Raw genomic sequence first — 26,945 nt, 5'->3', positions numbered from 1 at the left:
CGACTGATTGCTTACATTCAAAATGCTGATGTTTGTTTGTCAGCATTGATGTTTGTTTGCGTCTATCTGCCATTGTATATCGCCAAGCTTTATAATGTAGGCTCAGGCCGCGAAATTCACGGCGGACATGTCCGCCGTCACAGCATGTGATGTCCGCGGGAAGTAACATCTAGATCGGTCATATTTGTCCGCCGAGAAATAGCACAAGAACTAGCGATACAAATCGTCATTGCATAGCACGAACATTCGAACAGTTGTTGCGATAATATATTTTCCAGCGCATTCTAGCGCGCATCTAGAAAATGTGAATCCTGTATCCCTTAGCTTCCATTCAAGGAGGAAAACTTTCGATTCTTACGTTGCTTCAACGATTGATGACATTGAATCAGCGTAACAAAGGTGAATTCTTCGCTAAGAATCGATAGGAGTTCAGGTACTTCTACACTAATCACGCGCAATTTAGTTCACGTTTTACGTCACAATGTCTGGCTTTGATCTCCGAGTAATAATGATACGGCAAGGTTGGTTACTAAATTAGATTATACGAGTAGGCTATAACCGCAAGATGCAACAAAACTTGTTAAGTTTTGGTATTACAGTAAGAAAGAAAAGACCCAAAGAAAATTCACTTTCGCTCACATGACACGCAAAAATAAACTTAAAGAAAAAAGCCTGTAAAACTTTGCACAGCAGAAAATAGCGTTGGTGTAGAAATTTTCCGACTCCTGCCCAGAGCATTGTGACGCAATAAGCAACACGACCTCGTTCGGTGGAACGATCGACGGCTAAAACTGGTGTGTCCGCCGTGAGACTTAATTTGTCCGCTGAGATAGCTGCTCAGACCGGACACGTTTGTCCGCCGTCAACAAAAACGAATTTCGAGGCCTGTAGGCTACTTCGAATTATATGCTGATCACTTTGAACTTTGGCTCTTAATACGAGTAGATACTAAACTGAGCAAACTGCACCTCGTTATTGACACTCCCAAGCAAAAAAAAAGCGGAAGAAATCAAGAAAAACGTTTTTCAATCATTGTTTGCTTCAACGTCACCATGCTGGCGTTTATCAGCTACCGTACTTCTGTTTCTTTTGTTATCTTAGGAGCAGTGCTCTTGTTAACAAGTAGATCTTTTAAATGAGATCGATCCGCAATGAAGGTCAAACTAACGCAGATCTAAACTTAGAAACATTTGATTTAGGATTTTTTTAATAATTTGCGGGGGGGCAGCCACCCCGAGCTAAATTCACGGGGGGGCTCCGCCCCCCCGGAGTCGGCGCCTATGCTTGGAATGAATGGTTATCAGACAGCTGAGTAACAGTTACCTCATTCCTGTCAACTTGTACCCGTTGTCTGTTACTACCGGTATCCAGCAGCTTCTCAAGATGACGGAGTATTGATGCCTTATCATATGTCAGCAGGAGGGATCCATCTGAAGCAAACAGTGATCGGGTCACCACATCAAGCTCATACGTTCCGATGCATTCCTTGAGGTCCATCTCCGGCCGACTTCTTGATATTACAATGAAACGCTGCAACAGTCCTTGCTCTTTAATTTTGATTACCTTGTCTCCCATGCTGATTTTTGCAATTGCATTGGCACTTTCGAATGTAGACAGTTTCTTTCTGGTCATTTTGTCCCACACGGAAAGTTTTCCTTCTACAAGACGTTCACTCGTTCAGTGACGAAACTTTCGAAAATCTGTCGCCCAATCTCATCACGCCGAATGATGTCGTTGGTAGCAGTTTCATTCATAACTGCTTTGGTGAGCAAATTGTAAATTTCATCTTCGTCAGAGGATTCAAATGGGTTTCTATGCTCGTGAAATACTACGCTGAGTTTGATAGCATTTTATGTTATTCGAGAGAGTTTTCCTCCTGTGAGCTCATGGTGTTGCGTTCTCTTTGCCTTGCTACCAGAGTAGTACTTTTTCTCAAAGTCATGCTGCAAATTGGAGAGTTTGGGTGCGATGAGAAAGTATTTGTCCAGTGACTTTTGATTCTGTGTAATTCCAACTATGCCTGCAATAACCTTGAGTTCACGATTTTCTTGTTCAATCCCGTGGTCTGCACCTATTGATGTGAATCCAACAACACCTTTGGTTACGCAGAAATTCCCTTTTATGAACTCTGCTAAGATCTCTGGGTGCTCCTTTTCTGCATTGTAGAAATGTAAAGTGGTGAAAGGCGTGCATAATTTAAATTATCATGGGCAATAGTGGTTTATTTGTGCGTCACATGTGATCATTAGACACTCTGGCTACTCGCAGACTGTTTGCTTCACAGATCATCACCAGAAACTATTTCTACATAAAAAGCAGCCACTATGAGTTCTTCAATTTATTAAAAATCTTTAACAGGTTGTTTCGCCTTTTACTTCAGTATCACTTCTTTCGTTCTTTGTTATTTTTATCCAGCAGCTTGAGTAAACCTGTAAAAACCGTTATACAAGCTTGAGTTCTCTCTGGTAGCCTAATGTCATTCATCTATAACGTCACAAATTATAAAAAACAGCTGATTAAAATGATTCAATAAGCTTGCTGTATGTGCGTCACAAAGTAACTTTGTTACAAAATATTTATGTCATAAAGTACTTTTGTAAATTTTTTACTGTTAATGAATGGGGCCAAAATTTGATTTTGGCCATTTTGATGGGGGATTTCAGGTCATTAGAGTGAACAGAAAAAATGCCACCCTAATTTTTTTTTCATCTTTGTTGTATCATCTGACAAAATCAAGAAAGTTTTTGCTTTTAACAAAAAAAACACGAAACCTTTTTTAATGACAAATGTGCCCACACTAATTGCCCTACCTGCCAAGTTGATGCAATCTGCATACTTTACTGGGAATAGCACCTAAATGCACGGGCGCCACAGTGCTCCGCACCTAAATATCCAGACGCCACAGTGTGCGCGCCTATTTGACCAGCGCCGAACTGTCTGCGCCTAAAAGACTTGCTCCCTCATTTAAGGGTCCACGTCTTTTAGGCACAGACAGTTCGGAATGGCCCGTTTCGGCGAGTCCGATTCGGCGAGTCCGATTCGACTAGTCCGATTCGGCGAGTTCCCTATTCGGCGAGAGCCCTTTTCGGCGAGTGCCCTATTCGGCGAGTTTTCGAAATTTTTAAAAGGAAATTATTGGGTACCGTAGCCTAATTGCAATTGCCGTTTTTACATCGTTTTAACGTCGCTAAATGTTGAAATCGTCATGTCAGTTCAGTTATTTTTATTTTTGACCATCATATCAAAAACAATACACGTCAACATAGCAGAGGTAGAAGCGACAAAACGCGAACGTTAAAACGTGCTTGAATTCGTCATGTCAGTTCAGTTGTTTTTATTTCTGATCATGATATCAAAAACAATTCACGTCAACATAGCAAAGGTGTAGAAAAAGGTATAAGCGACAAAACGCGAACGTTAAAACGTGCTTGTGACCGAAGTAAGTTATTGAGTTGAAAGAAATTTGGCAAGGTTGCATCACCTTCAGAAAAATTTAAGATATGAAGGAAACATAAAACAAAGAAAATGTTACAAAAAAAATAATGTTTATGTCTATAAGTTAGTAATTTTGAATAGTTAAAATCATAGGCGCCTAACTATTTTTTTGGCCGTGGGGGCGAAAGCGTGTTTCATCAGCAGCAACGTAAATTCAGCGAAATGTCACGCAGATGGATGACGTAATTATGTCGTCATACTAGGATTGCTTTTATTGCCACACTCGGAGTTATCGCTACGTTCGACCTGCCGTTAATTATTATAAACAAAGCTCGACCAAAACACATGCTATGCGTCTGCGTTGGCTAGCGGTTGATGGACTGCGACTCTTTAAGTTTAGCAACGAACTAGATTTATTAGCATGAAACAAGAGACGAAAAGGTTTACTAAAAGGTATACATACTGTAAATGGAATGAAAATACTAACTTGATCATATGCTTGAAAATATACCTGTTGAAAGCAAAAGCATTCATGTTTACATCAATTCAACAGCACGTCACCTTTAATAAATTTAAAAGTTGCTGACATCCGTAAACAGCCTTTGAAAAATAGTTACAGAGAGATGTTTGATTAAGTTTTCGACTTGACATTGCTCCCTTTTCACTGCAATATCGCAACTTATGGCTGACCAGCTTTCAAGTTTCAATTCGCTGTAATACGCCCGTTTTCGTGTTGCAGATGAAACAAAAGATGCGCATATTCCCCACCTTTGATCGGGTTTTTATGGCAACGGACGTGTGTGCGTCATGCGATTTGCGCGAGTCCGTTGTTGTGTTGATTATGCCGCTTTGTGCGACTGTGGGCAGTGCGGTTTATACCAGCCCTTGTGACGTTGGTTAGTGGTAACCTCGGGCCGAGACTTCAAGTTCATTTTCACAGCAACCGATTCACTGCCGCGACAATTCTCTGCAGAGGTTTCGACTTTCGAAAGCAACAGCGAGGCAGTTTGCAAGCGCATTAAGTTAAACGCACGCTGCATCAACGTAGCAAATTATGTTGTTTTTGGGTGCATTCAACATCTGATGACATTGAATCGACGCAAAATGGTAGATTTTTGCTATGTCACAGGCAGCAAAATCAGTCATTTTTACATTGATTCAACGTCTGCAGACGTTAAATCAACGTAAAACTGACATATTTTTTTGTCTGGGGTGGGATTGTAGCATCGCTACTCGTTCTAGTGATTATTTACTGCGAAGCTCAGTTCAGTTTCAGTTCAGTTTATTTTTTGTTTTGTTGGTGAAAAAGAAAGACACCAAAAGCAAAAACACAATAAACACAAATAATTCGCACAACAAGGATGGCGGCGAAAGACCAAAAGGTCACCAAAGTCAGCTGCCACCCAAACATTTAAACAAAAGACCCAAAATTAAGAACATTAACACATACGGTATATAATATATAGCACAATACCAGCACTTAAATTTGTAAAAATTAACAATGGAATTTACAATACATTAACAATGGAATAACACAGGGCAACATAAAAAACATTGTGAAGAGAAATAAGCGGATGATACGTTTCAGGAGTGATCATTGTACAAATTCTTTAATAAACATTTATATTTAAATTTAAAAACATTGTAAGACTTTTCTTTTATTTCTTTTGGTACTTGATTCCATAGTTTCACTCCATTTAAACATAGCATCTTCTTACCAGAGTTTGACGTTGTAGAAGGCAAATATAAATCATTTTTTTGGTTCTGACGAGTTTTATGATGGTGAATTTCATTTACAAAAATAACTAGGATACTTTGAAACTGAGAAACATTCACAGAAGCCCTACGATACGTTGCATTTTTAAGATAATGTATTCAGACGTTGAATCAATGTACAAATGAAATGTTATGCTAAATGGGTTCTTGGAACAAATCGTAGGGCTTCTGTGAATGTTTCTCAGTTTCAAAGTATCCTAGTCAGCAAAAGCTCCCTTTTCTACACGATTTCAACGTTTAGCGACGTTAACATGATAGGCCACACATTTGTTTAGCCTTTTCATTCTGTTACTACAATGTAAAAATGAACTGTGTTCTTGGAACAAATTTTTGCTGGTAGAAATAACTAGGCTACGGTACCCGATAATTTCCTTTTAATCCAAGCTGTAGGCCACACATTTGTTGGTCCAAACTAATCATTTTAACTATTCAAAAGTACTAACTTATAGACATAAACATGATATATTTTTTGTTTTTTTGTAACATTTTCTTTGTTTTATTTTCCCTTCATATCTTAAACTTTTCTGAAAGTGTTGCGACCGTGCCAAATTTCTTTCAACTTAATAACTTACTTCGGTCACAAGCACGTTTTAACGTTCGCGTTTTGTCGCTTATACCTTTTTCTACACCTTTGCCATGTTGACGTGTATTGTTTTTGATATCACGATCAGAAAGAAAAACAACTGAACTGACATGACGAATTCAAGCACGTTTTAACGTTCGCGTTTTGTCGCTTCTACCTTTGCTATGTTGACGTGTATTGTTTTTGATATGATGGTCAGAAATAAAAACAACTGAACTGACATGACGAATTTTAATTTAATAGTTCAAACATTTTATTTTTATTCCTTTCTGCACGATTTCAACGTTTAGCGACGTTAAAACGATGTAAAAACGGCAATTAGAATTAGGCTATGGTACCCGATAATTTCCTTTCAAAAATTTCAAAAACTCGCGGAATAGGGCACTCGCCGAAAAGGGCTCTCGCCGAAAAGGGAACTCGCCGAATCGGACTAGTCGAATCGGACTCGCCGAATCGGACTAGTCGAATCGGACTCGCCGAATAGTAGCAGACCCCAGACAGTTAGGCGCCGGTCAAATAGGCACGCACACTGTGGCGTCTAGACATTTAGGTGCGGAGCACTGTAGCACCTGTTCATTTAGGTGCTATTCCTAGTAAAGTCTGCAGATTGTATCAGCTTGGCAGGTAGGGCAATGCTTTTCACTCAAAATGTTATATTGAACAGAAAAATATGTTGTTTTGTTAATGCGCGTGTGGAGATGAGGTGCGAGACAACGCTTCAATACTCTTGATATTAGAACATCTCCACAGGACATTTGCTATGCATCCTGAACACAGGTTGCAGTGAGCTAGATGGAACTTTTCTTAATCTGTTATCTTTCACAATTAATTCTACTCGGGATGGATTGGTCGTGTGGCGAGCACGTATGAGATAACGCTCTACTACATGAATACATTTCTATAGGGTATATGAACCCTGGCTGCAAGTTGTAAGCATAATTGTGCGACTTTGCTCGTTATTAAACGTAGTCGGGTTTTGACGAAAAACTAAGTTACTCTTCACTGAGTCTCAAGCCTACCACCTGCTTGAATATAGGCTACGGTATATTTTTTACTTATGTTTAGTGTAGTTATTACTTGACTCACTAAAAGTGAACTCAGTCATTTTCGGAAACTTGAAACCTGGGCTAACAACAAATAAATGCCGAACATGCACATTAAACTATAATATATTTTTCTGTTCAATATAACATTTGTGTGAAAAGCATTGCCGGTTTAAGCAGCTTCACTCACGGAAGCCATGACATATTTTTCTGTTCAACACAACATTTTGTGTGAAAAGCATTGTCCTACCTGCCAAGCTGATACAATCTGCAGACTTTACTAGGAATAGCACCTAAATCAGTGGTTCTCAACGGGGGCGTTTTGATTTTGCAGGGGGGGCGGTGGGATTACTTCGGCTTAAGGGGGGCGTTTTGATTATTAGGAGGCATTCTGGTTAAACCCATCTACCAACCAGCGTAACAATTTCGTTAAAGAGCTCGTATCTTCGTGGTAGCATTTCCTACCTCATAGGCTACCTGGTGGAAAAGGAATGCAGCTGTGTTGTTCTGCTACATACCAAACAGCGAAACCCACTTGACATATCCATAAAAAGTAATCTTCGAATGTTTCTCACTGGCTTTACACCAGATGTGAAGAAACTGGCACTTTCTCACCAAGCTCAAGGTTTATACTGACTACCAGTAGGCCTGTACTGTGGCTCGCAACTATATATTTGCTTTTCATCAAATATAGTTAGGCTACTAGTTTCTAAAACCCTTGCTACACAATGCTACAGCCTGTTTCACCCTAAAAGGAGGATCATCAAAAGGTCCTTAATTCTAATAGAAGTAGAATTCTATTTGAGTAAGGACCTTCTGATAATCCCCTTTTAGGGTAAAACAGGCTGTAAGGGTTTTAGAGACTGGTAACTAGCCTGTATTTGATGTAATTTGTTCTGCTTGGCTTTTTGCCTGGCATTGAGCACTTTTTGTAGTATTAATAGTATTTATTGTTTTATATTCGCTTTTCGTAATTAATCGTTTTTGTTGAGGGGGGGGGGGGGGCGGTAACATTTTGCTAGTTCATGAAGGGGGCGTTAGGCCAAAAAAGGTTGAGAAACACTGACCTAAATGAACGGGCGCCACAGTGCTCCGCACCTAAATATCCAGACGCCACAGTGTGCGCGCCTATTTGATCAGCGCCTAACTGTCTGCGCCTAAAAGACTTGCTCCCTCATTTAACGAGTTGTTGTCGTAACTCGTAACTATTCACTAATCACTGAGTAATTGTTAGCAGTTTATCTGTTGGACGTGCTGAATCATTTGTTAGTCGTTCAAGGATTTCGATCTATGTAGTCTCAAAAGTAGAACTATTCAATTAATTAATTGCCTGCTCAACGTTTGATACAAGTGTTATTTTAAAGTACGTCTTGAATCTTTCTAAATCCTCTTTACGTGTTAGAGACAGAGAGAACGGTGACACTTATCATAACCACATTTGTTCGACAAAGTAAGTGGAAAAAAGTCAATGGTAAAAAGAGTTGTATCAGCAGACTAATGACAAGCATTTACCAAGGGAAAATAAAACATGCTGATGCAACACGATTGCTTTATCACGTTGAGTTATTGCAATATCGGCCGAGCCCGAAAACATAAACTAATTTTCACAACTTGACAGTAGACATGTTAAAAAGATACTATTTTGTGGTATGAGGTCAGGGTTGATCTCCAAGTGGTCAAAGCTGGTTTTGACCACTAAGCAGTTTAAACCTGGTTTTAATCGGTTAAAACTGGTCAAAACCCAGAAAAATATTTTTATGTAGTGAATGGTCGGCTACCTGGGCTATGGGCTATTTAGGAAATATAAAAGCAGTTGTGAGTTATGACCATTTTGATATGGCAGGCCTCGAAATAGCTGGCGGCCATGGCCGTCTGAACTTTCATTAATGGCCGCCAATACCGACCAGTCAGGCAAAATTTGATGGCAAATGTTTTTCATAAAAAAAAATTTGTATTCATGTACTTCAGTTGGCTGTGCAAATTGTTTATCGTTCTACCAAGCATTTTTTTGTTCATCAGAAACTTATTTTTAGAACTTTCTCAATAATTAAAATACCCGTATTTTACGGACCATAAGGCGCAATCACAGCAATTTATTGACAGTGCGCCTTATAATCGGATGCGCTTTATGGTTCGTAAAATACGGTAACCAACTGATAGAAAAATCAAAAATAAACAGAGAAATTAAATATTTTTTGTTCCAAATCCAGCATTTAGGTTATTGTTGATCAAAACAAAATATATTATAGTTGAACATCATTACTAAACATGGAGGGTAATATTTTTAATTCAATTGAAAAGCAACTTGATTCATACACTAAAGGGGTTTTGACCAGTAATAGGTGGTCAAAACTGCCCGGTTTAAACCAGGTTTTAACCGGGCGGTTTAAACCGCCCCGTTTTAAACCGATCAACCCTGTATGAGGTTGTGGAGTGGTTGTTTGCTAGATTATATTATTGATGTAGTAAAGCTATTAAATATTAATGGTTTGAAAACATGTGATGACTCGAGAAAAAAATTTAGTGTTGGATGAGCTACGTCAATACACGAAGTGTCCATTTCCGCTGGCTGCGACAAATGTAGAATTTTGTGCTCTGTCATTGGGTTTGGCCCCTTAAATTTTACTCGGACACTTTTATTGCATCGTCATGACGAAGCATGCCAAGGACATTAGCATGCTATCTGAGTGATTTTAACCAAGGAATGTTACGGTTGATTTATGGTTTTGATACGTTGGATCAATGAAAATGTTTCAGCTCGTAGCTTTTCAAACTAGTTCTATGACGTCTTTCATACTGAATCTTATGTAGCTTTTCTACTGTTGAGCTTGAAAAGTTCTTATTGTAAATGATTTTCTCAGTGCTTTTAGCACTGGATTTCACTGGTAAATTAATTTTTATGTTTTTATATGCTCTTGCTTTCCCAGACTGTCGTTGGGACTGAAGTGTCTACGGTGACAAAAGTTTATCAATAAATTATACAAGTTTCCAAACCTGGCTGATTTATTTACATGTTATCAATAACGTATTTCAAATTTTTGTAGATTGTAGCCTCTAAAAGAGTGGTCTTGGTAGGGGGTGGAGCAGTTGGTGTCGAAATAGCGGGAGAAATTAAAACTGATTTTCCTGACAAAACGGTAAGAATATATTTCTTGCTTCATGACCAAAATAGCCCTAAATATATGATTAGTTGTATCATCATTAAACTGGCAATGTTGCACATTATTGTGAACGCATGCACATTGATCAATAGTTGTAATAAAAGAAGAGCAACACATGAAGAAGATCGACGCATACTTCGAAATACAATAAAAATAGACTCAATTTAAATTATTTGCGGAGTCTGGTTTTGGAAGAAAGGCAACGAAACGAGGGGTCTGCTACTATTCGGCGATTACTTCTGTAAATCCAACGATTGAATATTATTCAATATTCAGACATTGAATTAATGTAAATACGAACTGTTAGGCTAATTGGGTTACTTTGAACAAATTGAATGGCTTTTGTAAATGTTTCTCAGGTACTAGTTATACCTGGTCAGCAAAAGTTCCCTTTTTGTGCACGATTTCAACGTCTGGCGACGTTATAACGATGTAATTGCCTTTACATTACATTCAAAGGTTTTGTTGACATCAAAAATTCTTTGACTGTTTTGAGTTACAGCATCGTTTTGTGAAGAAGGTTGTTTTGATGTAAATGTTAGGCTAATTGGGTTCTTTGAATCCTACGTCACCGTCTGTATGCAAACTTGGAATCAGTGATCCCATCCACAAATTTGAAAAAAACCTAGATTTTATCTTAAAAAAAACAGATTGGCTACAAAAAAACCCAGATGTTCATAATAGCTAATAGAAAAACTTCAAGATGTCCACTACACTTTCTGCTATCTTTAAATTTTGTACCGTACCACCCATTGACTATTGAAATACATTTCATTCTACAAGAGTTATTTTCTGCAAGTCTTTTTGTCTCTGGAATCGTTTTTCATAACGTTGATGGCAAACACCCTCCATCACTTCGTTCACCAATTTTCTTTTAGATTTCCAGGTAGGCTATGACAGTTTTGCCCCGCTCTTTCCATGGTTTGTTTTGCCATCAACAAATCTTTTACAAAACTAGCAATTTAAACAAACCTAGTGATACTCACTCAGCATATCAGCCTGGTAAAACTGCATTAAAACTTGACTGAAAGTCATTACAGGTACTCAAGCTGGAAACTGAATGCTTTATTTTTGATCAGGAGGGGAAACTAGCTTATGGCTTTTAAAGCAGACAGAATTTATTTTAGATAGTCTATATTTTGTAGCGAAATAATTACTTAGAATGGTTAATTCAGCTCGCGATTCCTATAATTTTATGCAAAACACTAGATATTTAAGAAAAGTTAAAAATGCAGAAAAAAACCCAGATATCAACGTTTTATAAAAAAAAACACTTAAAAACCCAGACGGGTAGCAAAAAACCCAGATCTGGGTTTAAAAACCCAGGAATGGGAGCCCTGCTTGGAATATATTAGTTATTTTTGTCATCAAATTACCTAGCCTAACTATATTTTTAGAAGTAATGCTGCCAGACGTTTTTATTTTTTGTACTAAAATTCGTATCATCTAAAATACTTCTGTAGCTTTAATGTTTTATACAAATTGTTGCAACTATAATCTTTCTCCTTAATTTGCTTTTGACTACCATTTTTTTGCATTTTTATTACTACCTTTTTGGTGAAAATACAGTATAATTGCATTTAAATTGCCATAAAATTCTTTCACTTGTAACTTTTGTAAAACTTTTGGAAAGTGAAATTAATTGAACAAAGTTGATTTGAACAAAAGTAGTAGGTCTGTATGTTATTACATTTAATTATATCTCTATTGTTATTTACTTTTTTCTGAATCCGCATGGTCACACTGAGCCGGTTTCTTGCAATGTTTATTTTTGTGAGTCTTTTATGACATCACAACCGAGTTTTTGAATGCGAGACTCTCAAAGTAAAAACTTCCCGAAACTTGTCACTTTTTGAATTTCTTTTGTGTTAAATCGCCCTTGTTGCTCTTGCAAGTGTTAATTGCAACTTAGGTCTATTTTACAATGGACGAAATAAAAGTTTTCTTTTTTCCTTTCATTTCTAGGTTTCCCAGGGCTCAACAGGCAATTATTTGCTGGCGGAGCTTCTCATCTTTTAACAGTTTTTGATTGAATTATCACGTCTTGTTCTTCTCGCATTTGCTTTGTTTGTGCCACTATCTCGAGTTGTGCTTCTGTCAATCTTGCGTAATTCTGCCTGACATAGGCGCCGACTTTTCAAAAAACCTTGGGGGGCGAGAAAGGTGATGACGTCATAACCATAACGCTATTTTACTCAATTAAAATAGTCTTTGATTAAGCTTATAGTGTCTTGTTTATATTGACACCAAGGTCGCAAACCGAATTTATTAGAACGCTGCTTGAGACGATGAGTTTTACGTAAAAATTTTGATATTGTTAGCTCATAATTGGAGCAGTTGGAAAACAAGCCAATTCTTTTCCTTTTCGTGGGAATGAATAACAACGATCAAGACAGTGAAGTTATCGAAATAAAACACAAAAAATCATGATCTCAAGCAGAGTTAAAACCCGCTATCAGTTTTATTAACCTCGTTTTGCTAATTGCTTGTTTTCAAACTAACAACGGCGAAGTGTTTTCAGTTTTTTATCGAGAGTCTTAATAGTCTTTTATCGAATACCGTATATACTCGAGTATAGGTCGAGATGTTCGCAAGTGATTTTCACCTCAAAAAGACAGGTTCAACTTAACACGGGACAAGCTGTTGTCTCCAGCTCGGAAGTTTTCAAAATGAACACATTTTTGCTGCGGCAAAATCATTGCCGACGTAGATTACGGAGTGCGAAATGGTGTCGGCCGAAGTCAAAGTTTTGAATACGTTTATTTGCAGTGATTCAAACTTAATTTTCAAATTTAAATGATTACTTGTCAATTCTTTATGCACATGTTGAACAATATGCAAAGCTCACGAGACAAAACAGCGGAAAGAGCTGTTTTAAGAGGTCACTTTTTTATTTTTGCGTGTAGGATAGGTATAATCGTTCTTATTACGTAACATTCCATGATCGTTGAAGTCGATGTCAAACCTTAGCGGCCGCATAAAACAATGATGCCAGGTTAGCTAGGTGATAATAGCGGTAAGAGACATCGTTAATGCAGGCAATATCTGCGACCAAGGCCATTAAACACCTTTTCTTTTATCGGTTTATGATTTAATTCTCACACATTGTGAACACAACAATGCGTTCTGTTGAATCATAATTGATCTCACAGCAGGAAGACCTCGTTGAAAATAGCGCGTCTAATTTAGCTGGTTTGTTTAATATTGCTGTGAATAGTGACGTAACTATTCCAACAGCGTAAATTACTCTACCATCTACTTTGAAATTTCCATACCGTATGAGAAAGCCATGTGATCAGCTGCTGTATTGCGAGCAAGAGCAACGTAGGCTATTTTTCGCTTTCGGCATTCTTTAAGTCCGTTTAAATGATCTAAATCTCTTTCGCGAAGTGTTTTATCCTTGAAACACCACTTGTAATAACCATTTGTGTTGCCCCTCAACCATAAATTTACGGGGGGCGCCGCCCCCCGGCCCCCCCGGAAGTCGGCGCGTATGCTGCCTGATTCCTTTTCTGAACAATTAATTAATTTTTATTTCTCAAATACTTGATCCATTGTGCTGTGTAATTTTCAGTTATCATTTTGTGTGAGCGAGACAGTTTCTTAAATGTTTAGACTTGAACATATTTTGCTGTGATACTATATGATTCTTTCGGAATGGCCCGTTTCGGCGAGTCCGATTCGGCGAGTCCGATTCGACTAGTCCGATTCGGCGAGTTCCCTATTCGGCGAGAGCCCTTTTCGGCGAGTGCCCTATTCGGCGAGTTTTTTAAATTTTTAAAAGGAAATTATCGGGTACCGTAGCCTAATTGCAATTGCCGTTTTTACATCGTTTTAACGTCGCTAAACGTTGAAATCGTGCAGAAAGGAATAAAAAGAAAATGTTTGAACTATTAATTAAATTAAAATTCGTCATGTCAGTTCAGTTGTTTTTATTTCTGACCATCATATGAAAAACAATACACGTCAACATAGCAAAGGTGTAGAAAAAGGTAGAAGCGACAAAACGCGAACGTTAAAACGTGCTTGTGACCGAAGTAAGTTATTGAGTTGAAAGAAATTTGGCAAGGTTGCATCACCTTCAAAAAAATTTAAGATATGAAGGAAAAATAAAACAAAGAAAATGTTACAAAAAAAATAATGTTTATGTCTATAAGTTAGTACTTTTGAATAGTTAAAATCATAGGCGCCTAACTATTTTTTTGGCCGTGGGGGCGAAAGCGCGTTTCATCAGCAGCAACGTAAATTCAGCGAAATGTCACGCAGATGGATGACGTAATTATGTCGTCACACTAGGATTGCTTTTATTGCCACACTCGGAGTTATCGCTACGTTCGACCTACCGTTAATTATTATAAACAAAGCTCGACCAAAACACATGCTATGCGTCTGCGTTGGCTAGCGGTTGATGGACTGCGACTCTTTAAGCTAAGCGCAACATAAAGTTTAGCAACAGATTTATTAGCATGAAACAAGAGACGAAAAGGTTTACTAAAAGGTATACTGTAAATGGAATGAAAATACTAACTTGATCATATGCTTGAATATATACCTGTTGAAAGCAAAATCATTCATGTTTACATCAATTCAACAGCACGTCACCTTTAATAAATTTAAAAGTTGCTGACATCCGTAAACAGCCCTTGAAAAATAATTACAGAGAGACGTTTTATTAAGTTTTCGACTTGACATTGCTCCCTTTGCACTACAATATCGCAACTTATGGCTGACCTGCTTTCAAGTTTCAATTCGCTGTAATACGCCCGTTTTCGTGTTGCAGATGAAACAAAAGATGCGCATATTCCCCGCCTTTGATCGGGTTTCTATGGCAACGGACGTGTGTGCGCCATGCAGTTTGCGCGAGTCCGTTGTTGTGTTGATTATGCCGCTTGTGCGACTGTGGGCAATGCGGTTTGTACCAGCCCTTGTTACGTTAGTTAGTGGTTACCTCGGGCCGAGACTTCAAGTTCATTTTAACAGCAACCGATTCACAGCCGCGACAATTCTCTGCAGAGGTTTCGACTTTCGAAAGCGACAGGAGGCTGTTTGCAAGTGCATTAAGTTAAACGCACGCTGCGTCAGCGTAGCAAATTATGTTGTTTTTGGGTGCATTCAACATCTGATGACATTAAATCGACGCAAAATGGTGGATTTTTGCTATGTCACAGGCAGCAAAATCAGTCATTTTTACATTGATTCAACGTCTGCAGACGTTAAATCAACGTAAAAATGACAGATTTTTTTGTCTGGGGTGGGATTGTAGCATCGCTACTCGTTCTAGTGATTATTTACTGCGAAGCTGTTGCGGTTTGTATTTAAAAATGTTTTCCTGCTGCCGATCGCTAGTTTATCTAATGTTTTATGTATCAATGCCGCATAAAAAGTTGCTCCCACGCGGAAATATGCGTGGGGGCCTGGCCCCCACGGCTTAGGCGCCTATGGTTAAAATGATTAGTTTGGATCAACAAATGTGTGACCTACACTCCTACTCCTACAGCTTAGATTGAAAGGAAATTATCGGGTAGGCTACCGTAGCCTAGTTATACGGACCAGCAAAAATTTGTTCCAAGAACCCAGTTAGCCTAACAGTTCATTTTTACATTGTAGTAACAGAATGAAAAGGCTAACCAAATGTGTGGCCTATCGTTTTAACGTCGCTAAACGTTGAAATCGTGTAGAAAAGGGTGCTTTTGCTGACTAGGATACGTTGAAACTGAGAAACATTCACAGAAGCCCTACGATACGTTGCATTTTTAAGATAATGTATTCAGACGTTGAATCAATGTACAAATGAAATGTTATGCTAAATGGGTTCTTGGAACAAATCGTAGGGCTTCTGTGAATGTTTCTCAGTTTCAAAGTATCCTAGTCAGCAAAAGCTCCCTTTTCTACACGATTTCAACGTTTAGCGACGTTAACACGATAGGCCACACATTTGTTTAGCCTTTACTACAATGTAAAAATGAACTGTGTTCTTGGAACAATTTTTTGCTGGTCGGGATAACTAGGCTACGGTACCCGATAATTTCCTTTCAATCCAAGCTGTAGGCCACACATTTGTTGGTCCAAACTAATCATTTTAACTATTCAAAAGTACTAACTTATAGACATAAACATGATCTATTTTATTTTTTTTTTGTAACATTTTCTTTGTTTTATTTTTCCTTCATATCTTAAATTTTTCTGAAAGTGTTGCGACCGTGCCAAATTTCTTTCAACTCAATAACTTACTTCGGTCACAAGCACGTTTTAACGTTCGCGTTTTGTCGCTTCTACCTTTTTCTACACCTTTGCTATGTTGACGTATTGTTTTTGATATCATGATCAGAAAGAAAAACAACTGAACTGACATGACGAATTCAAACACGTTTTAACGTTCGCGTTTTGTCGCTTCTACCTTTGATATGTTGACGTGTATTGTTTTTCATATGATGGTCAGAAATAAAAACAACCGAACTGACATGACGAATTTTAATTTAATACAGTAGTTCAAACATTTTCTTTTTATTCCTTTCTTTACGATTTCAACGTTTAGCGACGTTAAAACGATGTAAAAACGGCAATTATATTAGGCTACGGTACCCGATAATTTCCTTTCAAAAATTTCAAAACCTCGCCGAATAGGGCACTCGCCGAAAAGGGCTCTCGCCGAATAGGGAACTCGCCGAATCGGACTAGTCGAATCGGACTCGCCGAATCGGACTCGCCGAATAGTAGCAGACCCTGATTCTTTAGCATTTCTTTTAATATGTATTTTTTCTTAAAGACTTGAAAAGGGCTGTATGACTAGCCGAAAACGTTCGCTTTTTGTGTTTTGTTTTTATAATGTTAAAGGGATACTAAAGGAAAAACCTGACTTGGCGATTTTTCACGTTCTTTGTGTTTAACTTGCTACCATAAAACGATTTTCAATGAAATTTTGCCCCATTGCGGTCTGATCAGCAATCCGCGCGTACTTTTATCAGAGCTTTCAAAACCAGAATGGGCCTGAGCAGCGAAGCGTGCGACTGTACAGTCTACGTCACAAAAGACGAGCAATCAGCTGATCACGCAACAGTTGTTACTGCCGGCGATTTAACTGTAGGCTATGTATGTATGTACATCAAAACATCAGATTTCAACATCAAAACATCAGACAGTTTGCTCAAAACCTCAGATATGATGTTAAAACATCAGATGTGGTAACGTGGCTTTTGTTATTGCTGTCTTTTGTGACGTATTCTCGAGCAGTGTTTGCACTTTTTGGTCACTTTGAGAAAAAAATGAAACATTGGACCTTGGGCCTTGCCAGCGCCATTGAAAACAATTTTTTTTCGGTAATTTTTTTTAAATGTATATATTCTTGAATGTTCAGTTTACGCATTTTAATGCTTAATTCCCATTTGAAAATTTCATTTAGTATGCCTTTAAATGTAGTGTTGTTGCTGAGTTATGTGTGTTTATGGATTAAAAAAGTTACCTCTCTACCCAAATTGTATTTTCTAGGTTTGGTGGCTGTGCATTTTCCACACGATTTCAAGGTTTAGCGACGTTAAAACGATGTAAAAACGGCAATTTTTGCTGGTCGGGATAACTGGGCTACGGTACCCGATAATTTCCTTTCAATCAAAGCTGTAGGCCACACATTTGTTGATCCAAACTAATCATTTTAACTATTCAAAAGTACTAACTTATAGACATAAACATGACGAATCTTAACTTAATAGTTCAAACATTTTATTTTTATTTTTTTCTGCACGATTTCAACGTTTAGCGATGTTAAAACGATTAAAAACGGCAATGATAATTAGGCTACGACACCCGTTAATTTCCTTTCAAGAATTTCAAATAATCGCCGAAAAAGGCTCTCGCCGAATATGGAACTAACCAAATCGGACTAGCCGAAACGGGCCATTACAGGATGACGTAGGATACATGTCAATTTTGTGTGAGCAAACATGTTAATTTAATACTAGTTCAAACATTTTTCGCTAAATTTTATTTTAATTTATTTTTCTTTGTCGGAATGCAAAAGAAATTATATTGTGGAATAAAATACAAAATTCTCTAAACAGAAGGATTTTAAAAAAATTGCCGAATAGGGAACTCGCCGAAACGGCCCATTCCGACGAAACGAGTGTGCGGGCATGTTGCTGTAGTCACTGGCGCCGACTTACGGGGTGGCGTTGCCACCCCGTAACCGCTGTGGCGGGGTGGCAGCCACCCCGTTTAGGTTACATTACTTACTGCAAATAAATGTAATTTGAACGAACTTTTAAATCTTTTTTTGATCATTGGTTTTTGCTTCAACTCAACGTAAAGCAAGAGATGAACCAATACAGTATTGCGAAGAAAATGATTGCATTTGTCACAAGCATGATACTCGCGTAACATCAAGCAAGCTACGTGAAGATTGCGCAACACGTGGCTACGAGTTTTTTCCTTGTTGTTGCGATCGTTTTATTTGTTACTTGTCATAAGTCATTGTTACATTTGTTAGGTTTACAATGGGATTTATTAATAAATAAAATACGATCTTTCCATTGCCTCCCTCAAAAACCTTTTTTTTAAATTTTTAACCTACTTGCGATCTACCAAGCTTCACGGTTACAACTTGACCAGTTGATTAACAGTTGGATTGACAGAGCTGCTGTTTGCAAAAATACTTTTGCCAAATGTTAAGTGTCAGAGCAGCAACGTAACAATCAAATTCACGACATACCTCCTGTGTTTTTAAAGTTGCTTTGTAAATTATCGAGCTACAAACCAGGTGTGAAAAGACAATTGCATCTACGAAACACGCTTAGTTAAAATCAAACTGAAACATGCAGTTTGAAAGTTTTTAGGTTGCCATATTGTGCTATCCGCCACCCCGTGCAAAAATAAAAGTCGGCGCCTATGGCTGTAGTAGTCTTCAACAATTATTTCAATTTATTGCAAAAATTGCACCACTGGTTGAGGATTTGAAGTTTAAATATTTTTTGTGAGACTTAGAAAGTATTTTTCGAAACTTGAACTTGGTAGTTTACTTATGTACTTGTAAAATTGAGGCTTTGCACTTGGAAAGGTGCCCTGTCCTCTGATGTCCAGATACTTGTGTGGTCATGATCCGTCTCTAGTAGCTGATCTAGAAAAAGATTGGGGGGAGACAGAGCTGCAAAGATTCTTAGCGAAATAAGCAATAAAAAGTTGATCCACAAATACGAAAATAATATGGCAAAGAGCGTAGAGATTTTCCCCCAGAAAGTATTAGCAACTTTTGTCTTATTTTGGTCGCTTGTTGTGTGTATTGTAGCCCAGTGCAATGTCTTTTTGTTTTGTGTGCACACTTTATATTGACCAAAATCATTTAATTAAAAACGAGATTTCTGTAGAAATTGGAGTTATAAGGTTTGGTTTAAAATTGAAGTTCTGAATCATTTTTTCATGAACGTAGAAGAATTTTTATAATTTACTTTTTGATAAAGTTTTATAGCCTATAGTATTAAATTTCCAAAATCGGTCCCACGTATCCCCACCTTTCTCAATACTCTACAACTCACATTTCACTTCATACTAGCATTGAATGTTGGTCATTTTATTCGTTAACTTAGCAAGCAACCTATTTACAGTATTTCGAAATATTGGATTATTTCTCAGATATTGAACTGCACAAAAACTTCTATGTCGTACATACACAAGAACACGTTTGCTGTATATGCCACTGGTTGAGTTAATTGACATGTGATTCAACAAGCGAGAAAACTTTGCAAAACAGAAAATCTGCATATTTTTCTCGACTTTGGAGGTGCACGTGACCAAGTGCCTCCTGAATCCGCTGATGTCTATCATAAGATAGTATCGACTGTCCAGTGTCCAGTATTCACTTTCTATTCAACCTGATATTTGATGCTACAGGTCACCATCATAAACTCTCACGATTACTTTGTGACTAAAAGAGGAAAACCAGGTTTCCATAAAAAACTCCGTCAAGCCTTGAAAGCCAAGAATATTGATGTGATGTTGAGTAAGTTTACAACTTTGCATGTATAAATTTCAGATATAAAAGTTTTTCTGCGTTTCTGATGTACGATCACAGTTTAAAAAAGACTGATTAATGAAAATAGGTTTTTCAAGGTGAAAGTTAGCAATTGAGTCCTTGTATAATGACTAATGAGTCACAAATCTGCCACCAACTAATTCTTAAGATTTCGTTTTTAAACTAACCTTTACCCCCTCCAGCATAAATTCCGTGTTACATCACTGTTTTCTTTCCAGATTTAAGTGAGTGTGCGATACAAAAGAGACTTTCACTAGCGAAAGCCAGTTCCAATCATTTTTACATCACATCTATTGTATCCAATATGATATACATTTAACTGTGTTTAAAAAATGGAAATTATTGAAAATTTGTTGTTTCGGGTATCGAACTTGGATCCTTTAGATCTCCTGTATCAACTCACCCCACTTGTTGGTGGTAACGAGAAATATTCAATGTCCGGTTAATGTATGAATGCATTATACAGATGAGCGAGTGTCGAATTTGAGTGAAATGACCCTGAACAAGAACATACATGACCAAGTTGTCAAAATGGAATCCGGAAAGCAAATTGAATGCGACTTGGTTATACCCTGCATAGGAACACGTCTCAACAACCAGTTCTTTAAAGAGGAACTGGGCAAGTGAATTCTTTGTAAAAGCAGGATAGATTTACATAAAAGTTAGATTTAACAAGGAACACTTAAAACGCAATACGTAATTAAAATTAATTATCATTTTTATCTAATAATATTTCTATTTTATGAAACCACAAGGTTCGACCGATGACATTTTGTTAAAACGGATTGCACACGACATAAATGAACCAAGTGAAGAGAAAAAAATGCGTTCAAGCAGCACGAAAACGATTAGATTCTTGTCTCCCTAATTCTTATGTTCAGGGTCATCAATAATTAACGTTACAACTTCAAACAACTGTATTTAACAACTGGTAGACAATATTTGAGTAATAAACATATAATATTATTGTCAAATAAATAAATACAGTATTTAGGAAAAACAAGTTTTACTCAATGTGTCCGCCATGTGCGTCGATAACGAGTCGGAGACGCTTCGAAAAGGACCTGCAAGAGTCATGAATAACTCTTTGGGGTATTTTGGTCCCTTCTTTTTTCAGTAGCCTTCAGCACATCCATACTTTGGTGGTTCCACATCACCATCTCTTGACCAAACATGATCATGTTAAAATGATGCTGGACATCAAATTTCTTCTCATCGCTGAACACAAGGTTTGGCAGCATGCCTCCTCCTTCAATGCGTGAGAGCAGAATACTGGCTCTGGAGAGACGTTTCTCAATGGCATTGGCATTTAGCAACTGTTTCTACATGTGTTTGAATGGAGTCATCTTCAAATCCTTCTTGAGAACTGTGAACATGGTTCCATAGGCCACGTTCGCCTCCTTTGCCAGTTTTTGAATGGATCTCATGGGATTTCTTCGCACCTTTTCTCTGGTTGCTTTTATCAATTTTGAAGTTCTGGCGCTTTGAGGGCGACCTTGGCCAGGTCGATTTTTGCATTTCCAGTTTCTTTGTGTCTTTTGAGAGTTCTCCAGACCAACATTCTGTTAATTTTTAAGTCCATGCAAATATCACTCCTTGACTTGTCCGATGTGGAGAGCTCTGCAGTCTGCAATCGCTTTTCTTTAATTCAAATTTTCATTCATGGCCTATAAAAATTAGGCCAAAAAATATATAATTGAGAAATATTCAATTTATTAACATTGTAACGCTAAATATTGATGTTAAATACAGTTGGTACAGTTGTTTGAAGTTGTAACGTTAATTTTTGATGACCCTGTACTGTAGTGTATAGGTGTACCAAGATGAACACAATCTTTTCAGTTTTAGTTGTTATTGATACAATCTACAGCCCACAAATACGTTAGTCAGTACCACTTGATGCACTATCCATCGTTGTTAAGCGGATTTTGATTTGTTACTTTTTTGCAAAGTTGTATTTATTACTGTGTTATTTTTTTAGCCGACTCTATGAACGAATCTGGAGCGTTATGCGTGAACGAGTTTCTCCAGGTCAAAGGTCACGATCAAATATACGCCATTGGCGATATTAACGATGTAGAAGAGGAAAAAATGGCTGCCACTGCTCGATATCAAGCGCTAGCTCTTTTGAAGACCTTGAAAGGGAAACCAACGAGTTACGATCCAAAACCAGGTTGGTTGAGATTCTGAAAACAAGTTTAAATATTTTGTTTGAATATGCTTAAATATTTTGCCCAAAACTAGTGATGACATCCAGCCTGTTAGAATTGGTTTGTGTTTGCTATTATAATCAAAAAACAAGATGTTGCAAAAGATGGGGTTTTGAAATGATTGAACTGATCAAGATCTATTTTAAACGGAGGTCTGACTGTGTGATTTTTAAAGGGTTTTTGACGCTGACTCCGAAAATCTCATTGCTTTTCAAGGGCATCAGGTTCTCGAGATATTCGCATTTTAACTTTTCAGTGTTATGCTATAATTTTTTAACATAAAAACATTGCGCTATGCGTCGTAATTCATGAAGCATTTCATTTATGCTTGACTGATATCGTTGCTAATGACAGTATGTGAAGGATCTTTCTCAAATTTTTTGCAAAATAAGTAATATATTCGAGACTGTGTTCGCGTTGCTAATGAGCATCCCATGATATGACGAGATCCAAAAGACCACATTTAGAATATGCCATTTTTGACTTATAAAGAAATTTGACTCCTTGTAAAGAAAAGTTGAGTGGCGACTTTTCATCGACTCTTTGAAGAGAAGTTTGAAAGCTTTATTATTACGCTATGGAAATATAAAAACTATCTATATTGCACAGTGGTTCTCAATTTTTTTACTTTGAGGGTCCCTTTGTGTCCTAAATATCTAAAATTGTGGTATGTTGTGTCTCCTAATTTCAATATTAGAAGAATTTACTGACTCGCGACGCACATGACTTTTGTTGATGTAGACGAAGTTATGTTATGAACTGTATGTTGGCACATAGGATTAAAAATCAGCAATCTGTATTGCTGATTTTGATGTTTTTCTATCATTTTATTAAAATTAATAGGATTTTTGCCACTTTTACAAAAAGTTCTCCCTTTTTTCATTCGTAATCAATATTTTGTTGAAATGGCATGGCTAGACTGCTGAGTAACGTTTGCATTTCTATATTAAGCTTCGATCAACAGTGACTGCAGTGACTCCTCTATCTCTCTCTATTGTTGGCATCTTGAATTTTTAGGTTTCTTTTTGTCATGTCATCTTTCACGGTGTTATCCCACGTTTTCTTGAGTCATCCTTTTTTCATTTTTTCCTTTCACTATGGTATTCCAAACTCGTTTTGTCAAATTGTTCTCATCCATTCGTATAAGATGTCCAATTGTCCAACCCATCTCAGACGATGACCACCCAAATACTCTTCAATATCATCAACACCAGTCCACTCTCTCGATATAATTTTTAATTGTATGAAGAAGTGTCTTGCCACACATCATACAAACCAACACCAGTCCACTCTCTCGATATAATTTTTAATTGTATGAAGAAGTGTCTTGCCACACATCATACAAACCATCCTCATTTCTGTCGCTGGCATTTGCCTAATTTCTGTCTTATTCATCGCTCTGTATTCACTTCCACAACACATCACGCTTCTTACACAGTTACAAACTTGCAAAATCTTTTCAGCAATAGTCTTTATTCTTAACAAGCGAAATACACAGTGTCAAAGCTCACAAAAGAAAACATGTGTGGAAGGCGAATGTAGAAAGGGATGCTTGATTAGTCGTATCCAGGCTTACGCCCGGTGTGTGAAGATTTAGATTAAGGGAGTGGGAAGGCAAGGAAGCCAATCTTCGTGTCCACCTTCAAGCATACTATTAAGTTTCTTGCTAAAGACACAGCCGCATGCTCATGAGCGGTGTCAAACCAGAATGCTTGATGACAGTTGCAGAGATCGTTTTTCCAGAGAAAAAGCCGTTATTTTCAATGATCAGCTTTTCCAAGGGAAATTACAAGGCGAATGGAAGATATCTCTGTGAATGAGAGGAAGCTGAAACGACAATACGAGAATAGATTTGATATTGAACATATAGGAGTTAAATTTGACGTTAAGTTTGTCTATTATGTTATTGAACGAGTAACATCGCGGCCCTCCGCATTATCACTACTGTAATTGGCCCTTGCATGCAATAAGGTTGCCCACCCCTGCTTTAGTAGATCCTCAGAAAATTCTCTTGCCACCACTTCTTATCGAGCTGGCATTGATAAAGAATTTTGTTAAGTTCCAATTCTAAGGGATTCGCGTTTCTCACAAAAAGATAATTCAATTCAATTTATTTTTCATTGCTGGCGCGAACATGAAGAAAACGGCAAAGCAAACTCACGAATTTAGCACCAACAAAAGGGAAAGATGGCAAAACCAAAAGGTTTAAAATATGCAAAAACAGTGTTGGGATGTCACTATCTTTAATTTGCACAGCCACAAAACCTGGAAATGAGATAGAAAAGATAAAAAAAAATTATGTGAAAAAGGTACAAAAATAGGGCTACAATTACAATCAATACTTGCCAGTGCAACAAGGGCGATTTTAAACACGAGCTGAAGTTAAACAAGTAATGTTAGTATATGAAAATATTTGAGTTATGAATGTTATGTTTATATGTAATTTATTCTTATCAGGTGACTTTGGAATACTGGTCCCTCTTGGCAGAACTGGCGGTGTCGGTCAATTCAAGGGAATGGTTGTTGGTGACTTCATGGTGAAGAAATTTAAATCTGAAGATTTGTTTACTAAAATGATGTTCAATGATTTTGGAGTGAAAGTTCCAAAAACTACTGTAGCTTCAACCCAGTGAGCTATTTTTTAAGTTGTGTTTCAGCACATTATATTTTTATCGTTTGCTTGTGCTTTGAAACACCACGAAGCTAAACTATTTACTTAACTTCTAACTATTTCATGCATTTATTAACAATTACACATGCTAGTTTCCTAATAATAGATCTTGTGCGATATTATCTCTGATAGTTGAAATGTTTTCAAACAAAGCAGTTACTTCGAAAAATGGTTCTTACCTTGTGTTTTATTTTCTTCGTTCTTGTTTTTGAAAAATAGGAGACCTGAGCAATTGTAGCGTCAACCTAATATTTGTAAATTGTTTTTGTAAATGATTTCACGTTGAATTTATTCCCAAGCACAAGCTTTTACTGCACTTGTATAATTTTGTCCATCGTAATGATTTCAAGCGTAACCTACCACCACCTCCAGTTATTACGTTGATGGGTGGTCAAACTGGTCATGGGCATATGCCTTGCGCTTGGGTGGGAGGTCAGTATGATTTGCGCTCAGAGAAACGTTGTTGTTGCCATTAATTCATTACATTCACATGTACCGAATTGAATACATTCATAGATTTTTGAGTGAGCCAAGTGTTTATCGTTTTAGGCCAGGGAGTCCGGCCTGCGATTCAAATTCGGCCGCGATAAGTTTTTGTATGACCCACGCCTGTTGTTGCACAATGTGTTATTTTTAATCCGCAGACACACATAAATCATACCAATACAACATGCATTAAAAAAGTTAACTCTGAGACCTCATTTTCTCACGTACAAAAGTTGGATTCATAGGGGAAAGCGGGCAAAACGAACATGTTCAGTTGTTTACTTTAAAGTGTTCTATTTGAGCAAACAAATCGGATATGGATATTGCGTTGAAATCGCATGTTACGTAACAACAACTGCCTCGGGTATAAAACTTAAGTCTTTTTTTTTTTTCTTTGTTTATTTACAAAAACTGATGATTTTTATTTTAGGTGTCCATTTTTCCCCTGCCCTGGGACATGCAGTGTGACCGCTTTGTCTCGTAGTTCATTTTGTAAATTAGTTGTCAATATCAAGCGAGTTTATGTGAACTTGTTAAAATGAATATCCATAATCCTTACATACGGTAACAACAGTTAGGTTTAGCAACCAGTTACTTTATTATAAAGGAAGCATTCACCGCCGTAAAGGCAGTTTCTTCAGTAGGCCATGCTTATTCAAATAGAATCAAACTAACTGTTTGTTAAACAGTGTTTGACAAATGCATCTTCGCTGTTTACAGATTTCCAAAACAATCTGTTGGAAAACAGTTTCTACACTAAAAAGTATTGTTTCCTTTAGATTGTGTTGCAATTGATATCGATATGTTCGTTTTGCCCCAAACAAGCTACTGTACCTAAGAAAGTCTGTAATTGTAAGCAAAAATGAAATATGCAGAAAGCTCATGTTTTGCAGGATAGTGATCGATTGTTCACCAATGTTCAAAACTAACAGAGATGTACGTAGGCCTATACGCCGCAAATCCTACACCGCAGACTTGCGGCGTAGACTATTTGTTTACGCTAACGCTTACGGCCACATTTTTTTGGATAGTTTGCGCTTGAGGCTACGCCGTAAATTTTTCGCGGTTTTTTAGCGCATGGCGTCCCCCACCCCCCTTGGTAACTCATGACAAAAATAGGACTCAATGGACATGACTCTATTTGCCTTAGTTGTGTGATGTTCTAGGCGTTACCTTCCACTTTTGTGGTAGTCAAGGATGCCAGGTTGGCATTTTTTAATGTTGTTTGGCATGAAAAAATCCTGTTTGGCATTTTTTCAAAATTCTTTTTTTCTGAAAAATACGGTACTCTCAAGAATGAAGATAGCTAGGTTGTGCAATAGCAGCAAGTTTAGGCTGGGCTTTGTTGCAGTTTTATCTATTTTTTTACCCAATTCATTACTTATTACTGAAGAAACCTTCGAATTTGCAGCGTTTTGCCTATTTGGCATTTTTTAGGTCATTAGGCATTTTTTGACCAGTTGTTTGGCATATTTTCCATAAGTGGACCTGGCAACCCTGGTGGTAATTACCACACATCCAAGACGATCTCTATAGCCTAATGGGAGGTTTTGACGATGGTG

The 26,945-nt window shown here is 37.5% G+C and overlaps 1 protein-coding gene across 1 annotated transcript in view; it reads left to right on the top strand.

Annotated features, from left to right (window-relative positions):
- Window positions 1–25,426, top strand: part of LOC145765212 (ferroptosis suppressor protein 1-like) — a 45,009-nt gene extending 19,583 nt beyond the window's left edge. Inside the window, exons 4-8 of the mRNA XM_082576994.1 lie at window positions 9,882–9,974; window positions 19,875–19,983; window positions 20,483–20,635; window positions 21,998–22,189; window positions 24,684–25,426. Of these exons, the coding sequence (XP_082433120.1) occupies window positions 9,882–9,974; window positions 19,875–19,983; window positions 20,483–20,635; window positions 21,998–22,189; window positions 24,684–24,859 (723 nt within the window). The 3' untranslated portion in view covers window positions 24,860–25,426. The remainder of the gene's footprint in view (window positions 1–9,881; window positions 9,975–19,874; window positions 19,984–20,482; window positions 20,636–21,997; window positions 22,190–24,683) is intronic.
- Window positions 25,427–26,945: the final 1,519 nt, after the last annotated feature.

The sequence above is a fragment of the Aplidium turbinatum genome, chromosome 2 (genome assembly GCF_918807975.1).
Source record: "Aplidium turbinatum chromosome 2, kaAplTurb1.1, whole genome shotgun sequence".
Classification (NCBI taxonomy): domain Eukaryota; kingdom Metazoa; phylum Chordata; class Ascidiacea; order Aplousobranchia; family Polyclinidae; genus Aplidium; species Aplidium turbinatum.
Note: the sequence above shows the minus strand (reverse complement) of the source record. Positions and strands in the feature narration are given on the sequence as shown.